This window comes from Guillardia theta (assembly GCF_000315625.1).
Source record: "Guillardia theta CCMP2712 unplaced genomic scaffold GUITHscaffold_102, whole genome shotgun sequence".
NCBI classification, from domain to species: Eukaryota; class Cryptophyceae; order Pyrenomonadales; family Geminigeraceae; genus Guillardia; species Guillardia theta.
In genome coordinates this window covers 179,617-203,480 of record NW_005434572.1, presented here as the reverse complement: position 1 = coordinate 203,480, position 23,864 = coordinate 179,617, and the positions used below count along the sequence as shown (strand labels likewise).

General features: G+C 53.4%; 8 protein-coding genes and 1 non-coding gene across 9 annotated transcripts; 4 read left to right on the top strand and 5 right to left on the bottom strand.

Annotated features, from left to right (window-relative positions):
• Positions 1–16: 16 nt before the first annotated feature.
• Positions 17–2,960, bottom strand: GUITHDRAFT_165621 (hypothetical protein). The gene is made up of 18 exons (XM_005823844.1): positions 2,556–2,960; positions 2,356–2,432; positions 2,178–2,307; positions 2,008–2,115; positions 1,871–1,960; positions 1,696–1,821; positions 1,580–1,642; positions 1,461–1,523; positions 1,315–1,413; positions 1,193–1,255; positions 1,007–1,138; positions 870–962; positions 743–814; positions 553–693; positions 437–508; positions 323–386; positions 207–265; positions 17–159 (listed from the first exon to the last, which is right to left on the bottom strand). The coding sequence occupies exons 1-18, from the start codon at positions 2,730–2,732 to the stop codon at positions 103–105; spliced, it is 1,686 nt and encodes a 561-aa protein (XP_005823901.1). The 5' UTR covers positions 2,733–2,960; the 3' UTR covers positions 17–102.
• Positions 2,961–4,647: 1,687 nt separating this feature from the next.
• GUITHDRAFT_t98 lies at positions 4,648–4,719 on the bottom strand. Its single transcript has one exon. It is a non-coding gene; the product is annotated as a tRNA-Glu (tRNA).
• A 464-nt stretch (positions 4,720–5,183) lies between these two features.
• COPID (coatomer subunit delta) lies at positions 5,184–6,752 on the bottom strand (the record flags this gene model as incomplete). Its single annotated transcript, XM_005823843.1, has 2 exons — positions 5,184–6,439; positions 6,486–6,752. The coding sequence occupies 2 exons, from the start codon at positions 6,750–6,752 to the stop codon at positions 5,189–5,191; spliced, it is 1,518 nt and encodes a 505-aa protein (XP_005823900.1). The 3' UTR covers positions 5,184–5,188.
• Positions 6,753–8,502: 1,750 nt separating this feature from the next.
• On the top strand, positions 8,503–10,242 carry GUITHDRAFT_155108 (hypothetical protein). The gene is made up of 6 exons (XM_005823842.1): positions 8,503–8,657; positions 8,830–8,901; positions 9,169–9,249; positions 9,433–9,549; positions 9,765–9,856; positions 10,081–10,242. Exons 1-6 carry the CDS (start codon positions 8,532–8,534, stop codon positions 10,148–10,150), a joined length of 558 nt encoding a protein of 185 aa, XP_005823899.1. The 5' UTR covers positions 8,503–8,531; the 3' UTR covers positions 10,151–10,242.
• Positions 10,243–10,891: 649 nt separating this feature from the next.
• On the bottom strand, positions 10,892–13,587 carry GUITHDRAFT_116941 (hypothetical protein; the record flags this gene model as incomplete). Its single annotated transcript, XM_005823841.1, has 7 exons — positions 10,892–11,205; positions 11,417–11,481; positions 11,650–11,982; positions 12,340–12,518; positions 12,677–12,744; positions 12,791–13,017; positions 13,070–13,587. The coding sequence occupies 7 exons, from the start codon at positions 13,585–13,587 to the stop codon at positions 10,892–10,894; spliced, it is 1,704 nt and encodes a 567-aa protein (XP_005823898.1).
• A 1,529-nt stretch (positions 13,588–15,116) lies between these two features.
• On the bottom strand, positions 15,117–16,161 carry GUITHDRAFT_155106 (hypothetical protein). The gene is made up of 4 exons (XM_005823840.1): positions 16,138–16,161; positions 15,734–15,863; positions 15,458–15,687; positions 15,117–15,400 (listed from the first exon to the last, which is right to left on the bottom strand). Exons 1-4 carry the CDS (start codon positions 16,147–16,149, stop codon positions 15,371–15,373), a joined length of 402 nt encoding a protein of 133 aa, XP_005823897.1. The 5' UTR covers positions 16,150–16,161; the 3' UTR covers positions 15,117–15,370.
• A 1,245-nt stretch (positions 16,162–17,406) lies between these two features.
• GUITHDRAFT_116938 (hypothetical protein) lies at positions 17,407–18,261 on the top strand (the record flags this gene model as incomplete). The annotated part of the gene is made up of 2 exons (XM_005823839.1): positions 17,407–17,553; positions 17,608–18,261. 2 exons carry the CDS (start codon positions 17,407–17,409, stop codon positions 18,259–18,261), a joined length of 801 nt encoding a protein of 266 aa, XP_005823896.1.
• Positions 18,262–19,387: 1,126 nt separating this feature from the next.
• GUITHDRAFT_145412 (hypothetical protein) lies at positions 19,388–22,205 on the top strand (the record flags this gene model as incomplete). The annotated part of the gene is made up of 2 exons (XM_005823838.1): positions 19,388–21,761; positions 22,006–22,205. The coding sequence occupies 2 exons, from the start codon at positions 19,388–19,390 to the stop codon at positions 22,203–22,205; spliced, it is 2,574 nt and encodes an 857-aa protein (XP_005823895.1).
• An 842-nt stretch (positions 22,206–23,047) lies between these two features.
• Positions 23,048–23,847, top strand: GUITHDRAFT_116936 (hypothetical protein; the record flags this gene model as incomplete). Its single annotated transcript, XM_005823837.1, has 3 exons — positions 23,048–23,328; positions 23,374–23,508; positions 23,715–23,847. The coding sequence occupies 3 exons, from the start codon at positions 23,048–23,050 to the stop codon at positions 23,845–23,847; spliced, it is 549 nt and encodes a 182-aa protein (XP_005823894.1).
• Between the last annotated feature and the right edge of the window lie 17 nt (positions 23,848–23,864).

The following is a 23,864-nucleotide window of genomic DNA, read 5'->3' as shown; positions in this document are numbered from 1 at the left end:
ATTCGGAGTCCTGATTCAAGAGTTGAATTCTTTTTGTTCGCTGAGTTGGTCTCTAAAAATTCATTTAAGCGGAGGAGAGGGCCATCCCCACTGTCTCCCCATTCACTTCTTCTTGTTGTCCTTGCCATCCTTGGACTCATTCTTCTTGCCCTCCTTGAGCTTTGGAATGTGTCAGCATCCAAGATATTCACAAAGCATTCAAGCACCTTCTCCTCAAACATCGTAGCAAGTCCCATAACACCATAGATCCAAACAGCAATGGTAGCTGCAACCGAGACAAGTTACGACCAAGAAAGAACAGATATCCAAACAATGCACTTACCGAAGAATACAGCTGCAACAGAGCTGGCACCATTGATGATGTTACCGAAGATGATGACAATAGCCTTCACGAAGGAGTAGTCACGAAACATGCTTTCTACCAATGCAAACGAACCTGTTGAACTAAAGCTCCTCCAGACTTGCCAATACGTGCAGCAAGAACGTCGATAGCGGCTTTTCCTTTCACCTGTCTCACTTTGAGCATGCGCAAACCCAGAACGAATCGGTCACCTTAGACTCCTGGTCAAGGGGAATGTATGCCATCTCCTTGGTCGGGTCGAACAAGGCGTACTTGATTGCCTTGGAGAGAATGTTCTGGACCATGCCGACATACACCGCTGTCCACAAAGCCTTCTCATTTGTTCTGACATCCTAAAAAGAATACTCGGTTTCGGGAGCTTCATCCTTACATGACATCAACCTGAGTGATGACGTAGGCAAAGAATGGTGCTGCCAAGCCACCCATCAATACTGGAGTGGTCAAGGCCCCAATCTAGAACGGTGAAATGTAAGTAAAGAGTATGGCTTCTTGACTGCACAAATCTCACCCTCCACCCCAAGTGCTTCACGATGTTGGAACCGAAGAAGATGATAATGAAAGTAGCAGCGCCAACCATCGATGAGTAATGGCCCATGAAGATCTGCAAATAATTTAGGTTTCCTATTGACCATCCAACTTGCGGACCTGATAGTCCTTCTTGTTGGGATGAGCTTGCTTCACCATCTTCTTCCAGATAACTTCGGTGAGGTTGATCGAGAGACCGTAGCTGACAACGAGGATGCACAGATATCCGAGATACTTCTGTTGAAGAAGGAACTAAAGGGATCCAGGTATCAGACTGAGCATGCACACACTTTTTTCGTGAAGCACCTTAAAGCTGTCAACCATCCCCATTTTTGGCTTGGACTTCTTGGCCTTGACAGTGTTCTCTCCCTATCAGAGCCTTGGGTAAGAAAATTTTCGATCTAGCTCGACGAGAGAAAATATTCTACCTTGCGGCCCAACTTCTCATCACGCTCATCCAGCACGCCAATGTAATGGTACAAGAGCATCAAGCAAGCTCCCGCCGCAAGAATAAGAACGGTAGTTTGCTGCCCAGATACTCACAAGTGTTTGAAAATATCAAAGTTTAAGCTACCTGAAGAGCAACGCCAAAGGCATCGTCTCCTTTGTCGGAAAGGTGAGCAAAGTATGCAACAGTCTGTTGAGGTCAAGCTTTAGACGCCGATTACTAAGCGACAGAATCAAGAATGGCACCTGTCCAGCACAGATTGGTGCGATGTTGGCAAGCTGTCCAAAGAGAGGGTAGAACCTGTTAGCCTGTACACAGGGAAGTCAAAGAAGCAGACTCAGTATTTTAGTGCAGCTTTCACCTGCCAGACGGGAATGATGTCGTTGGCAAGCTGCCAGAAGAGCACAGAAACTCCAACAGATCCCCACAATTCTGAGACGACGTAGAAGAGGGAGTAGCTCCAGTTGGAAAGGAGAGAGACGGCATACTGAATCGATGCTGAGATACCAAGATAACTTTCAAGTACTGATCCATACCTTCCAACGCTCGTCGAGATCCTGAGGGATTGGGGGGTGCAAGATTTCCCTATTGGGGTAGATGAAGTACGCGAAGACAGCATAGAACGCCTACACAACCAGCCTGAGAGCAAGTAACAGTGAAGCTTTACAATCACCATAAAAGGAAGTGCCGTCACGTAGAAAAGAGCCTTCTTCGAGAAGATGTTCGAGATGCGAGAGTAGTAGAGCATGAACATGGTGGCGGCTGGGAGAACACCATAAACCTGTTTGAATTCAACCCCACCATTAAATCAGGGTGCTGTGCCATATCAAACATTTCATTCACCTTGAGGAACGTGATGCTCTCAGCTCCGCATGTAGACACGACCAGGGTGTCCTTGGTGTCACGCACAGTGGTGTAGATGTAGATGATCATGAACATCATAGCAGACATCGAGAAGAACTTGGGCATTTCCCTGATCCTTCGAGTCAGACATTGTCATTCAAAAGGTCACATAACAGACCAGGTCTCGACCGGGAAGAGAGCATCCTTCAAAGACTTGAGGATCGAGGTAACTCCTCCTTTCAACCTCAAGGAATCCTAACAAGATCGAGTGTCAACAAACACAGCCAACAAATACAGACACAACAAGTTCCGAGGCGAAGCAAGCGAGCATCTAGTGACAAGATCGATAGCAATGCGAGCGAGCATGGCCCTATTTACCTGAGACTTCAAATTCTGCGACCCAGCAACGGAACGCAGAATCCCCTGTTGGGCACCCAGGCTCCTCAGCTTCGGAGCATCGGGGGTGATGGTGTTCACTCCGGGGTGGAAAAGGGAGTGAACTGGGGCAAGTGCCACCAGGAGAACAGCCAGGGACACGCGAATGTAACTGTTCATAGTGCCGTTGATAATCAACCTTCCACGCAGGGAGGAGGCGGATCGAACGATGACGACGGGAGGACAAACTTTCGGGCGCAGCCTTCAGCAGACGAAGGGAGGGCGAGTGGAAGAGGAAGAGCAGGTAAGCACTATGCGGAGTTTGGAGGAGGAAGTCTCCAACAGAAGGAGAAAGTGGAAGGAGGGAGGAAAGGGGAACAAGGAGGAGAGTAAGTGAGTGGGGCAGAGGAGGAGAGGAATGGGCGGAACTGGGAGGAGGGGGGTGGGGGTATTCCCCGCAGGGGTACTATGAAATACCGGTGGCAATCTGCCTGTTTCGAGGGGGTGGGGTTGCAAGAGAATTCTTGTGTGGAACGTGGGTAGGGGTGAACTAGGCAATTCGTTACTGAGGAAAACCTTGACGGAACGCCTTATGAAGGGGGTGGGGGTCAGATAAACATGGGTCATGAAGGTAGGGTCCAGGGCTGCAGGATCCATGGGGTCACCGGGTGGCGTTCGCTCAGAGTTTGGGGTGTTGGTGATGAGGGGTGGTACACAGCACAAAGAAAGGGGTGGTGGGTCGTTGGCTGATAGGGTAGGGGGGATGGGGGTACAATTTACGCAATGGATAATGGCAGAGTTCTGATTAGGATCCTTTCAGAAAGGAGGGGGTACTATGATGACATGAATCAAGTACTCACTTTGATTGAATTTATTATGATATTTGCTATAGAAGGATATCGTAAAACCAAACTAGACAACAACTTGAGCTCCAATTCGATTGATTCTCAGACCCCCAGACTGACCATGGAATGGAGCATACGCCAACTTTGACATCATCACCAGCCGCTAATGTGATACAGTACCCACCCGTTTCATACCAATCTGGCTGGACTTTATCACTGCACGCAACCTACCCTTCTTCCGGCCTGGATTTGAAGGTAAAGAGTACCGGTAGTGAAAAGTCGGATTTGTTGCAAGGGGGTTCCATGGGTGTAGATCGGGTTGACTATGGACATGTAAGGCTTATAATTAATCTTTTCTCTTTGAAGGGGGTACTTCATCAGTATAATACACCCGTACTTGAGAAAAAAGCAACAATTTTTGACTACAAGCCTTGCAACCCCTACAAGTTTTTAAACAAAAAATAATATAGAAATAAATCCCTACAAATATTTGTGCAGCCGAGAGATACCAAGAGATTGACGAAAATCTATTTTATGAAGTTTTTGATTTGTAGCGCTGGGTTACAAACAAACAGATCCACAAAGAAACCACCCTACCCCTCAAGCTCCCCAACACAATTTCTTACGTTGGCCCTGGGGATACTGGTGGGTATCACCACAATGACCGAAGAGCTCTATGACATCACCGGTCATTGACCCGGACCCACGTTGCCTGGGGCCATACGTAGCGGCTGGTGAACCAGGGAGCAGATGGGGGTAGGGTGGAGCGATGGGAACATGTAAAATCATTTTTGAGGTATCACACAATTCCTCTGCAAGGGGTGTAGGGAAAGTATCATTTGGTGGGGTAATTTACGCGGTGAGGTAGGGGTACAAGATGTTTGGGGAAGGGTGGGCTGCTCGCCAAATGGATCTGTTACGACGTAAAGGCGATGACTATAAGGCGCAAGGTTATAAACATTGAAAAAGATATTTTTCATTGGAAAACTGGTACTGAGATACGTATCTGTAAAACATATTTCTCTGTAAATCTGCTCCTCCCTTCAGATTTTAAAATTCTTAAAACATGCACATAATAAAGTGACATGTTGTAGTACTGAAGCACCATGACATCCAGTACAAAACTAAAAATTCTATTTTGCGCTGACATACGGCGAAGTAGTAACCTCAGTTTTAAAAAGAGGGCAGGAGTAGTATGACAGGTTAAAAAGATATCCGGGAGACTCTCTTTCTGTTGTAGAGGTGGAGACTTCCTCAACGGGGAATCGAACCCCGGTCTCCAGGGTGAGAACCTGGTATCCTAACCGCTAGACGATTGAGGATCGCTCCCTGGATGTCCATTTGGCGTGTGTCAGGGTATATATAGCATAATCTCTCCGGGCCGGGGCATCCGATGCCCGGAGACTGAGTACGGTCAGTCTCGGGGCCGTCACCTGTTTGTGGCAGTGGGGATCCGATGATGACCGATGATGACCGTCGGACTCGCTGGCTGAGTCAAAGAGTCGGACTCTGTGATGACGGATCCGACGCGCGAACATCCGCTGATCATCATCATTGAATCCGGTGTGACTCAGTGACGCCAGGGTGGCAGATTCCATCACTGAGTGTTCGGCCGCACAACACTCGGATCGGACAATACAGGCTATAGTTTGTCTCGGAACACCTTGTCCGATAGGGGGAGATAGGATGATGAGTGCACTCAGCCGCCTGGCCGGAGGGCCGGGCGTGACTCTGTGAAGACATCGCGCGCCACTGAGTGAAAAAATGATCTTTCTTCATTGCCTGTATCAATCACTGGATCTGATACTCTTCCACCTCCAGCAGAGGATCTCCTGAAAACGTGAGAGCCTTCCCCGATCTCGCGTCGCTCACTCCTGCAATGGACATCTCCGCCAAGTTACCCTTGCAGACAAAAGTGACTTGGATCGGGAACAACGACTCAGGGTCGCAGTCGTTGACGCTAAACTCGAGCGAGCCGCTCCGATTCGAGTCGTCCACCAGCTCCACCCTCCACTCGACAGTCCCGTTCTTGCTCAAGTACCTCGCGTCTCCTTCAGCCACGTCTGATATTGTCGCTTGAGAGGGGCAGGGGACGACGATCCTGAGGTTTGACACTTCCAGATGGGAGGCGCTTTCGTACTCGAGGTTGACAGTCACGTTGTTACCAACGGCAGATGGCCAGCAGCTCACGGAGATGGGGAGCATGGACTCGGATCCTGACGGCAGCCGCCACTTGAGCACTCCCAGCTCGTTCCCAACAGGGAAGCTCTTGGCCTGGTCTCGGTGGGAGAGGACGCTCTCTTCCGTCCACAGTCCGCGGTTGATGTTAGGGTGAGTCTTGAACTGGAATGCAGAAGACGCCTTGTGCGTTACCTGGACCCTCGTGTACGCAGCCTCCGGATCGTTGACACACATCTTGAGCTCTCCACGAACCTCCAAGTTCTCCAACGTCCCGTCACGGGTGAGGCGCACGAGCAGTTTCTCCTCGATCTTGAGGGTGACGCTCTGCAGAGCAGACGGAGCGCTGGCCTGCCTGCCGCCACTTTGGGCAGAAGGAGCTGAAGCCTTCGAGACCATCCCCATGAGTTCATCCTCAGCTTCAAGAGCCTTGAGCACGTCGTTGGACTGCTTCGTCTTGCTGCCGAGCTGCATTCCTTTTCCCTTCGGGGGCCCGGTCTTGCGCACAGGCTCGTTGGTGGACATGACCTGTGCATCGTACATGGGACGGCGATCGTCGTCCGCAAAGGCAGAGGCGATTCCACTGCTGCTCATGCCTGAGATTCCACCCATCTTGCCTTTCTTCTGTGAGTCAATGGCCGCGGCCTTCTTCTTGGCCTCCTCCTTGGCCTCATTGATCTTGCTCTGCCTGATCATGTTGTGGAGCTTCTCCTCGTGGCTCTCCATTTCCAGGGCAGTTTTCACTTGCTGGAGGTTAATTGTTTCACGGTGGCCCATCGCCAGAACTTCATCGAATGCGAGGATCAGCTCGAAGCAGTGCTCTTTCACTCCCTCCTCGTCAAGACTTGGACAAAATTCCGGGACCTGCCCACAACAAGTCAGGAGCACATACGTGGATAAAGACTGTTACCAGCTTTGCAAGCAACCTCAATGTTTCCAGATCCTCTATGATATTACTAGACTTGTTGGTGATGAGCAATAGATAAAGCTCTTCCATAGGCTGATAGACATATCGCACAACCTCTGTTTCCACATATGTATGCTGGTTTTTGGTGTCGACGAGCTTCGAAAACCCAGCAAGGAGTCCTTCAATACGGATTCTGTTCATTTCGACGAATTGGCGAGCAACCAGCGGCTTGCCCGTCTTGGAGGTCAAGGATGCGGACAGGACGACCATCGTGCACTTGGCAATCCGAAATTGGTTCCAAGAGGTTCGATAAAGCTAGAAGCGAGACTTCAAGCTGCACCTAGACGGCACGTAGAGTAAGATACAGAACAAGAACTTTGTAAATTCAATCATGTATTTCATGGTAGCATCACAACTCGCAAACTCACGGGATACTGACATCAACATAAATACAGAGTGTGTTATAAGAAAATTCTACCCTCCCTCATGCATAATTTTGTGGAAGGATTCCAGAACTCCTTGTTCTCGCCATCACCCGGGATCATTTTTGTTGACTACGCTATCCAGACATCTCATGTCTTCTTCATTCTTCAATTGTTCCTGTGTATGTTTGCAACTCTTCTATCTTCACTAAATCCTCCTACATTTCCGTGCGCCTCGTTTGTCCCTTCCTCTCACTGTACCACCATCTCAGTGCCCCTTCCCATTGGGCCCTGCATTTCCGTTTGCCCATCTGGGTCTCTTCAGGACACCTTCCTCCATTCCCTCCCCCTCTCCATTCATAAGATGAAAATCCTCAAACAATCATCGACCTGCCTCCTACCTCGATGGCCTCCTTCATGTTCAGCCTATATCACCTTACCCACCTCCACCTCAACGCTGGTATGCTGCTTCCTTCCTTGGCTCCTTGCTTCCTTCCTTCCTTCACTCCCTGTATCCAACCTTGTCTCTCCTCCTCCTCCCTCTGGTACTTCTTCCTGCCATCTTCCGCCTCTCGCGCCCCAGCATCCCCCGCCTTCTCCGGCTGCCCTCCAGCATTGCCTCTTATCTCCTCGCCGCCGCGTGGCGAATTCCGTTATATCCGTTACTGTTATTGCACCCAAAGTACCCCCTCCGAATCCTTTTGAGTACCCCACCATGCTCTGGAGAAGACTACAGGGGTGGGTGATCCAATGGTGGGGTCATCAGAAATTTTGTGGGGTGGGTTGATGAAGGGAGGGGTATACTCACAGGTATAATTAGAGCTACCAACATATGACGGGTACATATGAGAGGAATTTCTGGTAGTTTTATGGGTACTCTTGCAAGATAGTTGACTTGCACAGGGTGATGGGTCTTACGATTCATAACCACGGGTAGGTGGTAATCGGGTCATGGGGGTCATCGTTGAAATTGTGATAAATAGGTGGGGTGGGTGGTGATCGGGTCAAGGGGGTCGTCGTTGTGAAATTTTAACTGATGGCGCAATGGAATCAACGTCGTTGGCGGGAAGATGCTAAGAAGAAGAGGAGAGGGAGAGGGAGAGGGAGAGAAACAGGGAAGGAGAGGAGAGATATCGATCATTGAGACGATTGTGTGCATGAAGATACGTGGGGCATCAAGTTCGAGAACGAATAGGGCAGGAACAAGCATGGTGTTCAACACAGATGTACGAACAATAGGAGATTAGACGAGGGATGTAAGTGAAGTTGTATCAATAGGACCAGCATAAGAGTGTTTGAAATTACTTGGAGTGGAGGCAGGAAGGGAGAGCGCCAGAGAGGGATGGTTGAAAGGAGAGCGTACACTGATCTGTACTTAGTTGAAGAAACATAGGATTACTTTCTCGAAGAAGCCGGGTGGCAGGGAAGGTCGGGGAAGTAGGTTGATGGTGATAAGATGCAAAGAAAGAACGTGTTCGCTACCAGTAGGAATGGGTATGGTCTTCGTGATGGAGGGTTGGTATGGCCTTCATGATGGAGGGTTGGTATGCTCTTCATGATGGAGGGTTGGTATGCTCTTCATGAATACTCAGGCTCGTTCTCTTTCTTATCCAGGCTACCGTGAAACATGGAGCGAACTAGCATTACAGTGCCGAAACCGCCAAAGAGGAATGTTATCCGCATCAAAATCATCAGCATGGGGGACGCAGGATGTGGTAAATCCTGTCTGATCAAGAGATACTGCGAGGAGAAGGTCAGCATCTTCCCAGTCTTCCCTCTCCATTCCTGCCCTCCCTGCATCTCATTTTCCCTTTACTTTCGATTCCCCTCCCCTCTCCCCTCTCCTCCTTCCCCCCTCCTTCCCGTGCATGTTCTTCCTCCCTGTGCCCTGAAATTCTCTTACTCTCTGCCTTCCTGTCGTTCAGTTCGTCTCCAAATACATCTCAACCATCGGCGTGGACTACGGCGTGAAATCGGTCGTTGTGAGCAACCAGCAGGTCCAGCGCAACTGGGAAATCCTCTTTGCATCGTCATCTGTTTCCTATCATGACATTTTATCTTCTCTGCCCATTCTTATCATCTCATTATCGACAACGTCACTGTCTCAAGATTTCTTGTGCATCACAATCAGCACCGCAGACTAGTCGTTCTGCATATTGTTATCATCATCACCATTACTATCCACAACCTCTTCTCCATTCTCCCCACCATCGCCCTGCTCCCCTTGGCCTCCCCTGCTGCTTCCTCCCTCACCCTCCATGCAGGTGAAGGCGAACTTTTGGGACCTTGCGGGAGGGCCGGAGTACTTCGACGTGCGCAACGAGTTCTATCGCGATGCTCAGGGGGTGAGACGACGCTGAGAGGAGGAGGGAGGGAGGGAGAGTGCTTGCAGGAGCAGGAGCAGGAGCAGGAGCAGGAGGCTGAAGCAGGAGCAGGAGCAGGAGCAGGAGCAGGAGCAGGAGCAGGAGCAGGAGCAGGAGCAGGAGCAGGAGCAGGAGCAGGAGCAGGAGGCTGAAGCAGTGTTGCAGGCGATCCTAGTGTTCGATGTGAGCAATCGCGCGAGCTTCGAGGCGCTGGAAGGTTGGGTGCAGGAGGCGTACAAACATGGGGCGAAGGACATGCAGGTCGCTGTCTGTGGGAACAAGGTAGGAGGAAACACTTGTCGTCCAATCCTCCATGCTCCCTCTTCACTCTTACTTCCTCCCTCCTTCATCCTTCATCCTTCCTCTTTCCCTTCTCACTCCCTCCTCCTCTCCACCCCTCTCCCCTCTGCCAAATTCTCAGTTTCATTTCTTGTGCTGCCATTCCTTACCTGTCATGGTAACTCGTTGTCTTCCTCCTCCCTGACGTTTGTGGGCAGTGCGACAGCAAGAGCAGAGAAGTGAAACCCAAGGAAGCGCAAGCATGGGCGAACAAGAACGGTTACTTGTACTTCGAAACATCTGCAAACAGGTTGAGAGATGTGATGATGACGATGATGAATTCGAACAAACCTTGGGATGATTGCATTGAGGCTGGTGAAGGGATCACGAGGAGTGGAGAGGTTATTGTTGGTGTTGATGATTAATACGATGATGATGATTCATGTTGGAAATGCTGACTGTTTTGTTCTTTTTCTCCTCCTCCCTTTCTTTCGTCTTTTCGTTTCTAATCCTTCCCCTCTTTCTTGACTGCAGTGGAGAGAATGTTCAAACTTGCTTCAACGATCTTTTCACGGCTGTTGTCCGAAACCTCCCTCAACGATGATATCACTTCTACCTCAAACTAGCAATCTCCCATGTTTATCAGGTCTTGTACATACTTCTAGCATTCTTTCTGCAACCTCTTATGTAATGTTCACATTCTTCGATTATTAAACTTGTGAAAGGGAAGTTCAAGTTATCGTCGATTCGATTCATATTCAGTATCAGCAAACTCTGCATCATCATCATCATCATCAGCAGCAGCAGCAGCATCAACAAGCTCGACTTCAACCAAATGAGCATCTACTTTCATGTAGTTTGACTGCTGCCAGAGGATTGAAAAGGAACAGAAAACTCAGGCAATCTCCTTCCTCAATAGTGTGTGAATGTGATTTTCTGCTACCAAACTTCTATCGTCGGCAAGAGCTGATATCGATTCCTTCTTCACTTCCCTGCGCATAACACAGAATCCTTTCTCCTTAACCGGATGTTTTCTCAATCATCTCCACATAACCTGGTGAGAACATGAGAGCATTGAGTTCAAGGTGTGAGATCTTTGACCATTTCATCGCGATCTATCGACAATTTCATTAGAATCAAACCCTCCGTTAACAATATCCTTACATTTCAATTAAGTTTGCATCGCTCACAGAATATCAACAAGATGACATCTACCCCTACATGTATATTCACATTCTCATCAACTACATAAACTTTTTCCCCCCCTCCTCCCCTTCCTCCCTGCCTCCTCCCTCCTCCCTCCGCTTGCTCCTTTTTCTCGCCCTCCTGCTCTTCAGCATCCCCATCACGCCAGGTAGCTGGCTCGAGCGCACTCGCTGCGGGAGAGGAGAAGGAGGTACCAGTCTCCTCTCTCCTCCTCGCTCCTCAAGGTCAACTCGAACAAGCCCCGTCCCAGCGGAAAGTCCAGCAGCCCGTACGGGCTGACGTCAGCAGACGGATGGGGCAGATCCTCCCAGCTCTTTCCCAGCTCTCCTCCAGCAGGTTGCCAGGTGAGGTAGAGTCTCCTGCTGTTCCTCGGGCAGAGAGCCGCCTGCCACTGCTTGACGTCGAGCATCAAAACTTTCTTGGCGTCCAAACTCATGAAGCACTGCAGCGCAACTGCAAACAAGTCGTAAGACAGGCTCCTGCTTCCTGCCTCCTGCCTCTAGCTTCCTGCCTCCTGCCTCCTGCTCTTGCTGCCCCTGCCTCTTGCACCCTGCCTCCTGCTCCTCCTGCTCCTCCTGCCCTCCTGCCCTCCTGCTCCTGCTCTTCTTATTCCCCTTCGTGCTCACCCTGCTGCTCCTCCCTCCTCCTCAACCTCTTCACTTACTGTCGCTATTCATCTTCACGCACTTGAGCATTAGAGAGTCGTCCTGAAGCCGCAGAAAGCACTTCCTGTGAAACGATGAGGTGGTGGAAAGGGGTAGGGACAAGAAGAGGGGGCAAGGCAGCAGCTTGAGGAGCGACAATGGCAGGGAGAGAGGAGGGGGGGGGGGGGGGGGAAGGTGGTGTTGGAGGACGAGGGGAAAGGGAGGAGGAGAAGGAGGAGGAGGAGGAGAGAACCTGTTGAAGGACAAAAACCTTGACCGTCGGCACTTGACTGTACACCATCCCCACTTAATTTCTAGCTCACCTTGCGAGCGAGGAGGAAGAGGAGAAAGAATTTTGTCCTTTGTGGCGGGGAGAGTCTGATCTGGAGGCTGAAGGAAACTCTGAATCTCATCAAGAGCTGAGAAACTTCCTTTGGTGGAGGAAGCAGCAGCAGCAGCGAATAGCTGGATGGCTGTGTCATCTGATCCCTCACGCTCCAGCTTGTTCGAGCTCCTCCTTCCTCCGCTGACATCGAACGAGTCGCCGGCTGCCTGACTGCCTGAGCTGTTCACACGATGACTCTTCCTAAAGTCATATCACAACCTCCTCCTCCTCCTCCTCCTCCAACATCACTTCCACCACCTCCTCCTCCTTCTTTGTTCATCAATATCCAACATCATCAACCTCGTCATTTTCATCATCATAATCGTCATAATCATCAATACCACCACCACCACTACCACCACCACCATCATCATTATCATCATCATCATCATCATCATCATCATCATCATCATCATCATCATCATCATCATCATCATCATCATCATCATCATCATCATCATCATCATCATCATCATCATCATCATCATCATCATCATCATCATCATCATCATCATCATCATCATCATCATCATCATCATCATCATCATTCATCATCACCCGATCTTCCTCGCTTCTGCTGACTTCAATGCTGATCTCTCCTCTGTCCCCAGGAGCTCCTTCCTCATGCCCTCCACTCCCTCTCCTCCTCCTTTCCTTGCCGCAAAGTCGATCGCAAGCTGCAGCGGCGACGGGCCGCGAGTCACCAAAGGCCACTCGGAAGAAGTTTTGACAGGAGCCTGACAAGTCAAGATGTCAAGAGGCGGAGACATCAACACATCAACGACAAACACGTCAAAGAGGACGTACAACAAACAACATGTCGATATCGGATCGAGGTACACAATCAAAACTGATCTCCCCCCTTCGCCACCCCACTCCCTCCATCTGCTCCCACCATCTCCAACGACGCCGAGGTGTCAGGGTTGTGCGAGTCGTCTGTCCAGCTGACAAGATCTTGCTCAGCTGCAGGCTGCTGGTCAGAGGAGGAGGGAGAGGATAGCTACATCACTGATTCTTTGGATTGGATGCTCCCCGGAAATGAAGAGGGGCCCGACTGACTTGTTGACCTGCTCTTGACTAGTTGACTTGCTCTTGACCTTTCTAGCGCGCTTCTTCTTGGTCAAAGAATGTTTCGAGGTGGCTGTAATGGGGAGAGCAGGGTTGACAAACTCGATGCCTGACTGAACATTGGCTTCTTTCCCCGCCTTGGATGGTACAAAGCTATCCTCGAATATCCTGAAAGAGACAACAACGAATCAATGTGAATGACGCGTGAGCAGCGTAAGACCTGAGGTGCTTTCCTGTCACTTCTTCTGTGTTCCCATGGACGTTCTTGCCCGCAGCCTTCAAGTTCTCTATAGTGCCTTCAGCTAGCGACTGAGACGACTCAAGAACATAGACATGCTGCTTTGTGATTCCGATCCTAGCATGGCGAGGCAGCAGAGCTACCGAGTCAACACGTTCGCCGTTGACGTAGGTGCCGTTGGAGCTGCAGTCCTCCAGGAACACGTCATCGAACTGAGAGAAGAAGTGGAGGATGCAGTGCGTGGAGCTGACTTGATCGTGCTTGATACGCAGGTTGCATCGGTGCCCCCTACCGACGATGAAGGGAGTCTGGTCGATCCCTATGACTTCTCCTGAGTCTTCTCTCCTCAGCTTGTAAGCTCCCTTCAGAGCTCTGCGCCTGCTCACCTGCTCTGCTGGAGCCTGGTCGTGGGCATGTAACGATGGGATCGAGTTCAACCATGTTAGGGAGGGAGGGGACGTGGATGAGGACGACGAGCTAGAGAGAGGAGAGGAGATCATAGGACGAGGACGAGGACGAGGACGAGGACGAGGACGAGGACGAGGACGAGGACGAGGACGAGGACGAGGACGAGGACGAGGACGAGGACGAGGACGAGGACGAGGACGAGGACGAGGACGAGGACGAGGACGAGGACGAGGAGGATGCTAGGGCGATCTCAACAGCTGCATGCCTGCCCGCCGTCGCATCCCCCCCCCGCCCCCTCTCGACATTTCCTTCGATCGTTTTTGACGTTTTTGACAACGAAAGGCTAGTCAAGGGGTAGGGTACTTTTTCAACACAGTAGGGGTTCATATCAGCTGCGATGAAGTTGAAAATAGAGGGTAGGGTAAATCATAGTTGTGGGGTGGGGTAAGAGCAGGTTTAGGTTAGCAAACCTAGGGCGGCAGCAGCATGCGATGGAAGACGCTGGTAGCGGGGGCATGCTGGGCGATGGCGACGAGAGGAGAGGCTTGCACAGACATGCGCGTCTCCTCCGGGTCCGTTGAGATCCGACCCTCCACCTGCTCCTACTGGTCTTACGCTGGCTCGGTGGAGTCGAGTGTGGGGGGAACGAACGTGAAGTTGATACGGTGGTGGAAAGACTGCAATATTCCTGGGGATTATGCGAAGACGAGGATGCAGCAGGAGGGAGGAGGAGGTGATATGTCCTTCAGTGATGGGCAGGTCCTACCAGAGAGCACGCAGAGCACGGGGCGCATACGTACAATGTTCAAGACATTCGGCTGCAACGGAGAGGAAACGTCTATCATGGAGACTGTGCAAGCTTCTACAGGGTCAGCGAGCCCAGCGAGCTCAACGTCATCAGTCCCGCTTGTCAACTACCAGATCAAGAGCTCCTCTACGGAGAACTACTGGACCATATCGACTCCAACCGTCCCCCTCACCTCCTACCAAATCGATTTCTCCCTCACATCTGAAAAGAACCCCTCGGAGCAGAAAGTGGCAAAGGCTCAGATTGCAGACTACAGCAATAGAGACAACTACTCGGCAGATCTGTGCGTGCGCGGCCAAGACGGCAACTACATGGCCAAGTGGGACATCGAGTACTTCACTGATGATGATGCCGTTCGGCGCTCCATCCTGGCTTGTGTCTTATTCAAGGCGTTGAGAGACGACAGGAGGTAAGACCAGGACATGTTCATCTCCGTGACGTTGGTCTCCTGACCTCGAGTGCAAGGGATCTGAGCTCTGGAGTCTACATAGACAACAGGTGTCGAACGGCGTACCTTGCCCTCTCCATTGGACTGCCCATCACGATCATCGCGTTGATCTCGCTGGTAGCTCTACTCTTTCACCTGTCTCACCTCATGCTCGACCTTGGCGACTTTCCTGACTTGCCTTTGCAAAGATCACTGTGATGTGCGGTTGTAACATGTTCCTCATGCTGCACTCCTTCATTGTCAAGACGTACAAGGTATGCTCCCTGCCTGCATTTTCCTCGGATCCACCACAACATCGAAACTTGACTTGCATGTCTGCGTCCCAGGAGAGAATTGCAAAACGGGAACGATCTGATAGGATCGAGCCCATGGAGGAGAAAGTGATCAATGTGGCTGTGAGCCCAGTCGAGGAATACATCAACACTGAAGTCCCCAAGAATGGAATCCTGCAGGACAGGACCAAACTACCAAGGAAGGTCGACGAGTTGAGAGTTCCATCGAGACAAGTATCTACAGGAGGAGCCCCCAAGTATAGATCTGAACAGCAAGACGCTCTGCAAGGCGGTTGGGGGGGAGAAAAGAATTGATGTTGCCAGGAAGACTGAAAATGCTGGCACTCTCACACTGATGAAAGAAGGTAGCCAGGAATCTGAATGTAAATTTCTTGTTGTTAGCACATATTATGAGGAGATCTTGAAAACTTCACCTTTATCCGAACGAAAGCTGTTAGAAGATTGAAACCGATGATGATGCTTAAGAAGCCAGCGAAGATGAGCAAGAATCGGTTGTTTCTGTTACTTGCAGAGCCTTCGTCAGCCCTGTGCAGCAGGACCAATCCCAGGCCTCCAACAAACACAAGGAAGCCTGCCGATATCCCTTCTGCTACATACTGTCCGTTTATCCTCCCGACCATGAAAGCCTGGGGCTTGATGATGCCTACAATCTGTGAGCATCAGCAAAGAGCGAGCCAAGGAGAGAGGACCTGCTTTCGGATCAGGAATCGATCCCATGGTAGGAGCATTCAGCTTGATGTCGTACACGGTTCCTGACACCAGCAAGCAGAACACTAGGAAGAGACTAGAGAACCCGGATCCACTGAGATCCTTCCAGTCCTGTCTCACAGTCGTCACGTCCAGTCACATGCTGCATCTGAAGCACGTGTTGCATTTGAGATCAGGAGTTGAACTAGAAACTTCATCCCATCCCCTCTCCATCGAGGCATCCTATATCAACCCCTTGACGTGTACAGTGACATGGAATCTCTCTACACACATCGGTACTCCCATGCACTCCTTTTCTCTCGGTCTACAGCTGCCAATCCTTCCCTCACCATCTGCACCCTTCCCCTCCTCCCCTTCCTCTCCCCTCCCTGCTCGTCTGCCTTACCCGATCAGCCATGGCCTCCACCGCGCGAGTCTGCCTCAGTCTTCAAGTTCCGAACTCCCTGTTGAGTAAACTTACCGTACGACTCACTGAGTCACTCGGTGATCGGAACTCAGTGCGGCCAGCGGCCGGGCTGAGGGCGCTGCGGCCCCGGGGCCCGGCCCCGTCCGATCACGGCCACTGCCGCCGCGCGTGACTCGGCGCCGCCAGGTGACACTGGCCGGTGCTCGGACCGTTGCCGCGTGCGCGGCCGTTCAACAGTTCGCCGCCGCCGGGCGCCGGGGCCGGGGCCGCGGCACGCGGCACTGCGCAGGTGACGCCGGGCGGCCGGCTGACCCGCGTCACGAGTCACGGTCGGTCCGAGTGCGTGACCGTGCCGGCAGGTGGCGCGCGACTCGGTCTTCAGTGGCCTGGCAGTCGCTCACTCGGAGACGGTCTGAGCGGCCCGGGGCGGCAGTGTTGCCCGGGCCACGCTCGGAGTCAGCGATGCCAGGGAAACTAACTTAGTGGGTCCGATGGTACCTTCCGAAGTTCAAGTTGGTACAGGCTGCGGCACTGCAGCTGTTGGGTCCAGCAGGCTAAGTTCTTTGATCATAGTACCCGATTGACACAACTGGTCCCCACCGTGACGGAAGGCCCGTCTCGCTCCGCCGAGGCTCCGATCAAGGTCGCGAGGCTGAGGGTCATTCGACCGTTTGGTGAGACGCTTCGGAAGCTCAACCTTGGAAGAAGCAATCTTGAAAAAGAGCTCCGTTGAGAAGTTGCATGATTTATGATAGAAAGAGCCTAGTCTAAGTGATGAACAGCACTGCTGCTGACGTCAGTCCGATCGCCTGAGTCGCGTGGCTCCTCCTCCAGCATCGTCGATCACTGAGCTCGTGACGCCAATTTGCTTATCGCGTGCGTGCGTGCAACGGTCGTCGTTGCAGCAGCCGCGCCAGGTCTCCATCCCTTCGGATGCTCCCGATGGAAGAGGAGGAGCTTCAATGATCACGATATGATGTAACTCCAAATCTGGGATGGAATTCAGCATCAAATTACAGGCGCTCAAGCCTTGAAGGGAGAATTGAAATCTTGTCGGAGGATTCTTAGCAAGTTCGAGCTGCGCAGCGTTGGAAGGTGCACAGGGCCCCGTGCCCCCCCGGTCCGGTCCTACCGGTAGTAGTACTGACCATCATAGTACTGAAGTGACTGCCGCTAGCCTAGTACTATGGCAGGCTGGTAACCCTCTGATTACTACCGTCAACTTGTGGAACTTGCCAAGCGAAGTTGATGGTTATCAGCGGCATCTGCTGTCGCAAGTATCCTCTCACGCTCGCCCATCTCTGCGTCCCCAACCCTCATCGCTCGCCTCATAGTCAGGCCCTCTGCCTCTCCCGCCTCCAAGGCTGTCAAGTTGCCCTCGCCTTCGCTGAAGCGGTACGGTACCTCTTGTCTCCTGCTTCCCCTCCCTGACCGCTCCGCTCCCCACAGGTCTCCCGAGCCGTTCCTTCCCTCAACCACCTCTTCATCCCCCGCCAGGGCCGCCTCTCAATGTACGACACCCTGAGCGACTTGATCCCTGCTGCCGTCCGCTCGCACAGCCAAGTCGTGGGAGGGTACGGGGTGAGGGAGGTGGAGTTCAACAAGATCCTCGAGCACAACGTCTTCCCCAAGATCCGCGACCGCTGCATCCTTCCCGACGACGTGGAGGCGACGGACTTCTCGAGGAGCAGCAGCGCGCGCTACTTCTTCTCCAACCGCCGCTGGAGGAACCCCGACGACCCCCGCGAGCTCCAGGAGCTCCGGCAGGCCTGGCTCAAGCTCCGCCAGCTCGCGTGGAGGCTCGGGGCGGACGTGAGCCTGGAGGCGTTGGAGCAGTGCTGCCGGGAGAGGTACGGGACGTGGGTGGAGATGACGACCAACTGGAGCAAGGCGGCGCGTCGGGTGTACCGCAAGAAGCGCAGGAGCAGGAGAGAGATCGCGGACGGGTCAGCAGACTCTCTGTTATTTTCGTCGTCGCTGTCGGGGGAGAGTGAAACCGAGAGCATGGAAGAACAACATGTATGGGATGTCGGCGGGTGCTGCCTGAGGTCTTGGACCAAGGCAGTCACTGCAGGGCTGAAGACACGTGGCTGTCGAGGTTAGAGCTCGAGAGGGTGAGCAGAGCGTGGCTGGGAAACAGACTGCTCAAGGGCGAAGAAGAAAGGGAGGGGCTGGATGGGAAGCTGATGATGAATGTGGGGCATGGTAGGAAGGACTAGTGGGCGGCGCTCAGCCTTGAGGTCACTGAGTCGCGGACCAGCAGGAAGAGCAGGAGGAGACATGGAGGTTTGGCGTCGCACAGCAGTCCCGGGCGCTGGAACTTTGGCGGCCTGAGTGGAGAGAGGACTCGGCAGGTGGGTAGGCTCGGAGCCTCGGATAGGCCCTGATCAGCCCTGACGGATGGAAGGAAGAGGGAGAGAGGAGGGGCGCCGAGGGGCTGACTAGCCTCTTGAGAGTGAACCGTGTACGTTGATGTCATATTCACTACTACGGTAGTCACACGAACCGTGGCATACCGTACTGACAGGCTCCGCGTACGGTAGTACTGATTTGTAACAGGCTTAGGGGGCCTTGAACTTCACTGAGTCAAGTAAAGAAGCATGGTGGCCGGGCCGCGGCCTACGGCCCCGTAGCCGCCGGACTGTCTCACAGGCTGAACTTGACGTTGCGGAATCGGCGCGCGGCCCCCGGGCCGCCCGGCCCGCCGGGCCCGACTCCGATATGATCATGATACTACGGCCGGCGTACGGTACTACCCGTAGCAGCTCCCGGAGTCCGGCCCACCCCGGGCCGCGCCCCGGCGCGGCCAGCCTCGAGCCTGATCGGACGGTCCTCGACTCTCCTGCCAGTTTTCCTCGTACTGATTTTTAACTTAACTTTGAGTAAAACCCCAGGTCCGGACGGTGAGTCACTGGCAGTCCGATAACTTTCAAGGATTTTTTTTAATTGTTTGAACTTCGGAATTGTTTGACTCAGTGAAAAGTTTTTTTCCCGGCTATCTATTTGTCCTGACGACTTCTAGTCAGCACTCTGCTCTCTGCACTCACTCAGAGCCTCGAAGTCACACCGGACGGTCCGATCTGGTGACTCGTGACCCGGCCGCCCGGCATGGCCCGGGCCAGTCACTCCGAGCGGGCCCTGCCCGGCGCCCGCAGCCTGAGCGGGCCCTGCCCGGCCCGTAGTATGAGCGGGGATGAGGCTTTCGTCATAATAGCCGACTTCACGTGCAATGGCGGCGAAAAGTTCGAGGGAGAGGCAGGAGAAGGAGAAGAAGGAGAAGAAGGAGAAGAAGGAGAAGAAGGAGAAGAAGAAAGAGGAAGAACATGAGCAGGAGGAGGAGCAGGAGGAGCAGGAGCAGGAGCAGGAGCAGGAGCAGGAGCAGGTGAAATCGAAGGTGGAGACGACCAAGCACAAGAAGCAGAAAGATCGACCAAAGGAGGAGAACGACGACAACGAGGAGGAGTTGGACAAAAGCGATCGACAGGAATCAGACAAGAAGAAGAAGAAGAAGAAGAAGAGCCCTGGAGGCGACGGAGCAGCGAAAGAGGAAGAGGAAGGGAAGAGGGGTCTGAAGAGAGGGACTGAAGCGGGAAGGCTGGACGAGACGCTTCTGCCATACGTTAAGGAAGTGACCAAACTCGCCAAAGAGAACGAGTTTGAAACTGATGAGGACAGGTCCTTGTTCGTTGACAACGTGTGGAGGGAGTTGAAGATGGGAAAATCCGACCAAATGATCCGGCTTATCACCCACAAGGAGGGGAGTGTAGCTGTCCAGAGCATCTTGCTCTTGTGCTCCTCAAAGCAGCTCTACAAAGTCTGCCAGGGGCTCAAAGGAGCCATGGCAAGGATCATCTTCAACCCGTACGGTTCGCACGTTCTTGAGACTATCTTCGACTTCATCCCCAGTCTGGTGAACGCTTCCTTGGAGGAGATCTTCCATAAAAACGAGGAGGAGGATGAGGATGAGGAGGAGGAGGAGGAGGAGGGGACAGAAGCATTTTCTGAGGAGGTGAAGCCTCTAGAGGAGCTGTTCCAGGAGATCTGCGACGAGCTTTCAGGAGGGTGGATGGAAATCATGATGGACGCAAGGGGGACCCACGTGCTGAGGGCCATCTTGAGGGCCCTGTCGGGGCTGCAGCCCAGGGTCAAGGCGCAGACTGGAGAGAGCCCTGCATCGAACAGGAAGCCGGAGGGAGGAGGAGGGAGACAGGGAGCGAGGCAGACGCACGGGGCCTTCCGTGAGAGCGACTGGAAGCGACGGCCGGTTCCCAAGTCGTTCAAGGAGAGACTGAGGAGCATAGGGGAGGAGCTGTCGAGTGAGGAGACGGCGGAGGAGCTGGGCCAGATGGCCAAGAACTCTGCTGCTGCTCCTGTGCTCCAGATGCTGCTCCTCTCTGTGCGCACCCTGCCCGACATCGTGGAGAGGGTCACCAAGACGCTGCTCAAGTGGGACGAGGGAGAGTCGTCGGTGAACAAGGAGTGGGTGGTGAAGCTTGCGGCGGACGACTGCGGCAGTCACATGCTGGAGGCAGTGATCGAGTGCATGCCGGACCGGTTCGTCTACCATGTCTTCGAGAGCTTCAGGGGGAACATGCTCCAGCACTGCCGCCAGCGCACTGCCAACCACGTGCTGCAGCGGCTCATCGAGAGGCTGACGGACCCCCCCCAGCTCCAGACGGTCTTCAAGGAGCTGGGAAAGAACCTTAAGGACCTGCTGCAGTGGAACCGAGCTGGGGTGATCAAGTGCCTTGCTGACGCCTGTATCCGCAACCAGGAGGCGCAGAGCGACTTTGTCAAGTGGATCACTGCATCCTTCGAGCTCTCCCATCCCAAGCACTTCCCCCGCCTCGTCCCTTCCATCCTCGTGCTGAAAACGCTCCCAGAGTCCTTTGAGGAGGCGCAGGAGGAGGAGGCGAGCGATGGCAGGCGAGGGAACTCTGCCCAGGGAGGATGGAGCCAGGTCTCGTGCCTGATGGGATCTCTACTCCTGCAGTCCATGGTCCGGTTCGAGGAGGAGAGCATCAGCCCGATCATAGCGAGCTTCACCTCTCTCTCTCCCTCCTACCTCCTCAGGATCTGCAAGGACCCGACGGGCAGTCGGGCGGTTGAGGGCTTTGTGAGCTCGAGCACGATACCTATCAAGACCAAGATGAAATTTGTCGACGTCGTCACCTCCCTCAGCTCGAGCCTTGCTGTCGACAAGTTCGGCAGCCACATCGTGGAGGCTTGTTACAAGCACGCGAACATCGAGAGGAGGAAAAGCCTGGTGGCAGCGCTCTCGTCCTGCTCCAAGCAGCTCATGAAGAACTACTTCGGGGCCATCGTGTGCAAGAAATGTCGGGTGGAGCAGTTCGAGAAGCAGGAGAAGGAGTGGATGGAGGCGGAGGAGAGGAGCGTGCGGAAGAGGAAGATGTTTGAAGAGATCCTAGAAGATGAAGGGGAGGGGAAGAAAGGAGGGAAGCACGCAGAGGCTTCGTCCAAGAAGCACAAGAAGCACAAGAACGACAACAAGGCTGACAAGGAGGAGGAGGACGTTGAGGACGAGGCGGCAAGGGATGCGAGGATTGCTGCTGAGAATCTAGAGAAAGCCAAGAACTTTGCAGGTGCGTACCTCGATCCTCTCTTCTTCCTTGAGCTCCTTCCCCCCTCCCTCCCTCCCTTACACAATCCCCTCCTCTTCTTTCCTTTCCCCTCCGTTCCCTTCACGTCCTCCTTCCTTCTCCTCTCCTTTAGTTTCAGTTCCCCCGCTTCTCTCCCTCCCTCCCTCCCTCCCTCCCTCCCTCCCTCCCTCCCTTTCTCTCCCCTGCCCTGAGATCGTCTTGATGTGACATGTTTATCTTTGCTCAGGCGGGAAGCTCAACAAACTAGTCCAAAAGCTGGGGGTGAAGGACGAGCCCAAGGCGGAGGGAAAGAAAGACAAGTCGAAGAAGAAGGGCAAGAAGGACGAGTTGGCAGAGTTCAACGAGCGTTTGAAGAGAGACGGCGGTGCTGCAGATGAGATAGACGATCTGTTTTCTTCCAAGAAGGCCAAGAAGCACAAAAGATAACGAGGGTGTTGGTGTTGCATTGAAAGGGGTAAAACTTGCGGGTGTGTTTGCTTGTAGACTGGAGTTCGAACTCTCAGCTCATGAAAATCAACACATGTTCGGACTTGCTGTGTTTTCATTCAGCATCTCAGCGTTGCAAAGTGCTGTCGTGCCGTCTTTTCTCCATCCTCCCTCCCAGGAAAGACGATACCTCACAACACCTGGTCACCATCCTCGTCTTCGTTCTCGCTCGCATCCTCGTCCTCATCTTTGCGCTTGTCCTTCCCCTCCTCGTCCTCGTCCTCGTCCTCGTCCTCGTCCTCGTCCTCGTCCTCGTCCACTTCCTCCTCTTCCTTCTCTTCCTCCTCTTCCTCCTCTTCCTCCTCCTCGCTCTTCCCTATTTCGCGGGATCTGGATTTCCTTTGCAGTCTCCGACAAAATCAAAAGTCGGGGTGGGGTGATCACCCCCAGTTGATTATACCTACAAAATTTACTCGATTAAAAGGGGTAGTAGTTGTATTCAAATGACGATGGAGGGGGTAGTGGTGGTTGAGTTGGATAGGGCGACAATGCCTGTGGGTTGGAGCGTATGGAGCGTGGAGGAGGAGGGAGGAGGAGTCACTGCAGGGAGAGGGGAGGGGAGAGGAGCCGCCATGGAAGCTCAGGTCTCTTGTTCCTCATGTTCCTCGTCCTCGTCCTCATCCTCGTCCTCGTCCTCGTCCTCGTCCTCGTCTTCCTCGTCCTCCTCGTCCTCCATCTCGTCCTCCTCCTCCTCCTCCTCCTTTCCAGCGCTCTTTCCCCTCTTCGACAAGCCCACTATACTCTCTCCTTGCTCCTCACCTCTAGTGCAGGCTGTGCTGCGGATGATGAGGGTCGGGCAAGCGCAGAGCTCGAGGGGAGCGGACGAGCTCTTGCTTCCCTCGGGCCATGTCGTACACTACAAGATGCTAGCGGGAGAGGTGGTGATGGCGGTGGTTGTGTGCGGCAGGGAGGAGAATCCGTTCCATGGCAGGGAGAGTCTGCGGCGCCTCGAGCTCGTCATGATCGCGATCGCCAAGGGCGGAGAGTTGACGTCCTCGTTCCTCAACAGGAGATACCTGGACGTCTTCCTTGCCCTGCAGAGCTTGTCTCTGGAGAGCATCAGGTAGGGAAGCAAGAGAAGGAGGAGGAGCCTGAGCAGGACGTGCAGGAGCTACAGCACCATCCTCCGCGGTATGACTTCCTCCACGCGCGAGTCCGTTCAGCTGGCAGCCGAGCTGGAGGGGCTGAAGGGCAGCAGTGTGAGGAGGAGCATGAGGGCGGTGGAGGGATATCATGTCATAGAGTCAGGCGTCCTCAGGTCCTCCCTCCTCTCTCTCCTCTCCCTTCCTGCTCGCTGCTCGCTGCTCGCTGCTCGCTGCTCGCTGCTCGCTGCTCGCTGCTCGCTGCTCCGTCCTCCTTCAGCCCCTAGATTTTCCGTCCTCCCTTGGTCTTCTTGCCTTCCTCAAGCTCCTTCCTCCTCGTTGCTCCCTCACCTCCCATACTCGCCAGGAACGCGGCGATCCATCCCCCGGAGACCGACATGGCAGCAGACCCGCACGACCTGTGGAACGAGAGGAAGGCAGCAGAAAGAGGAGGAGAAGCGCAGCATGATGCTGATCCTGAGCAGGTGAGAGACTTTTGAAGGAGAGGGAGGGAGGG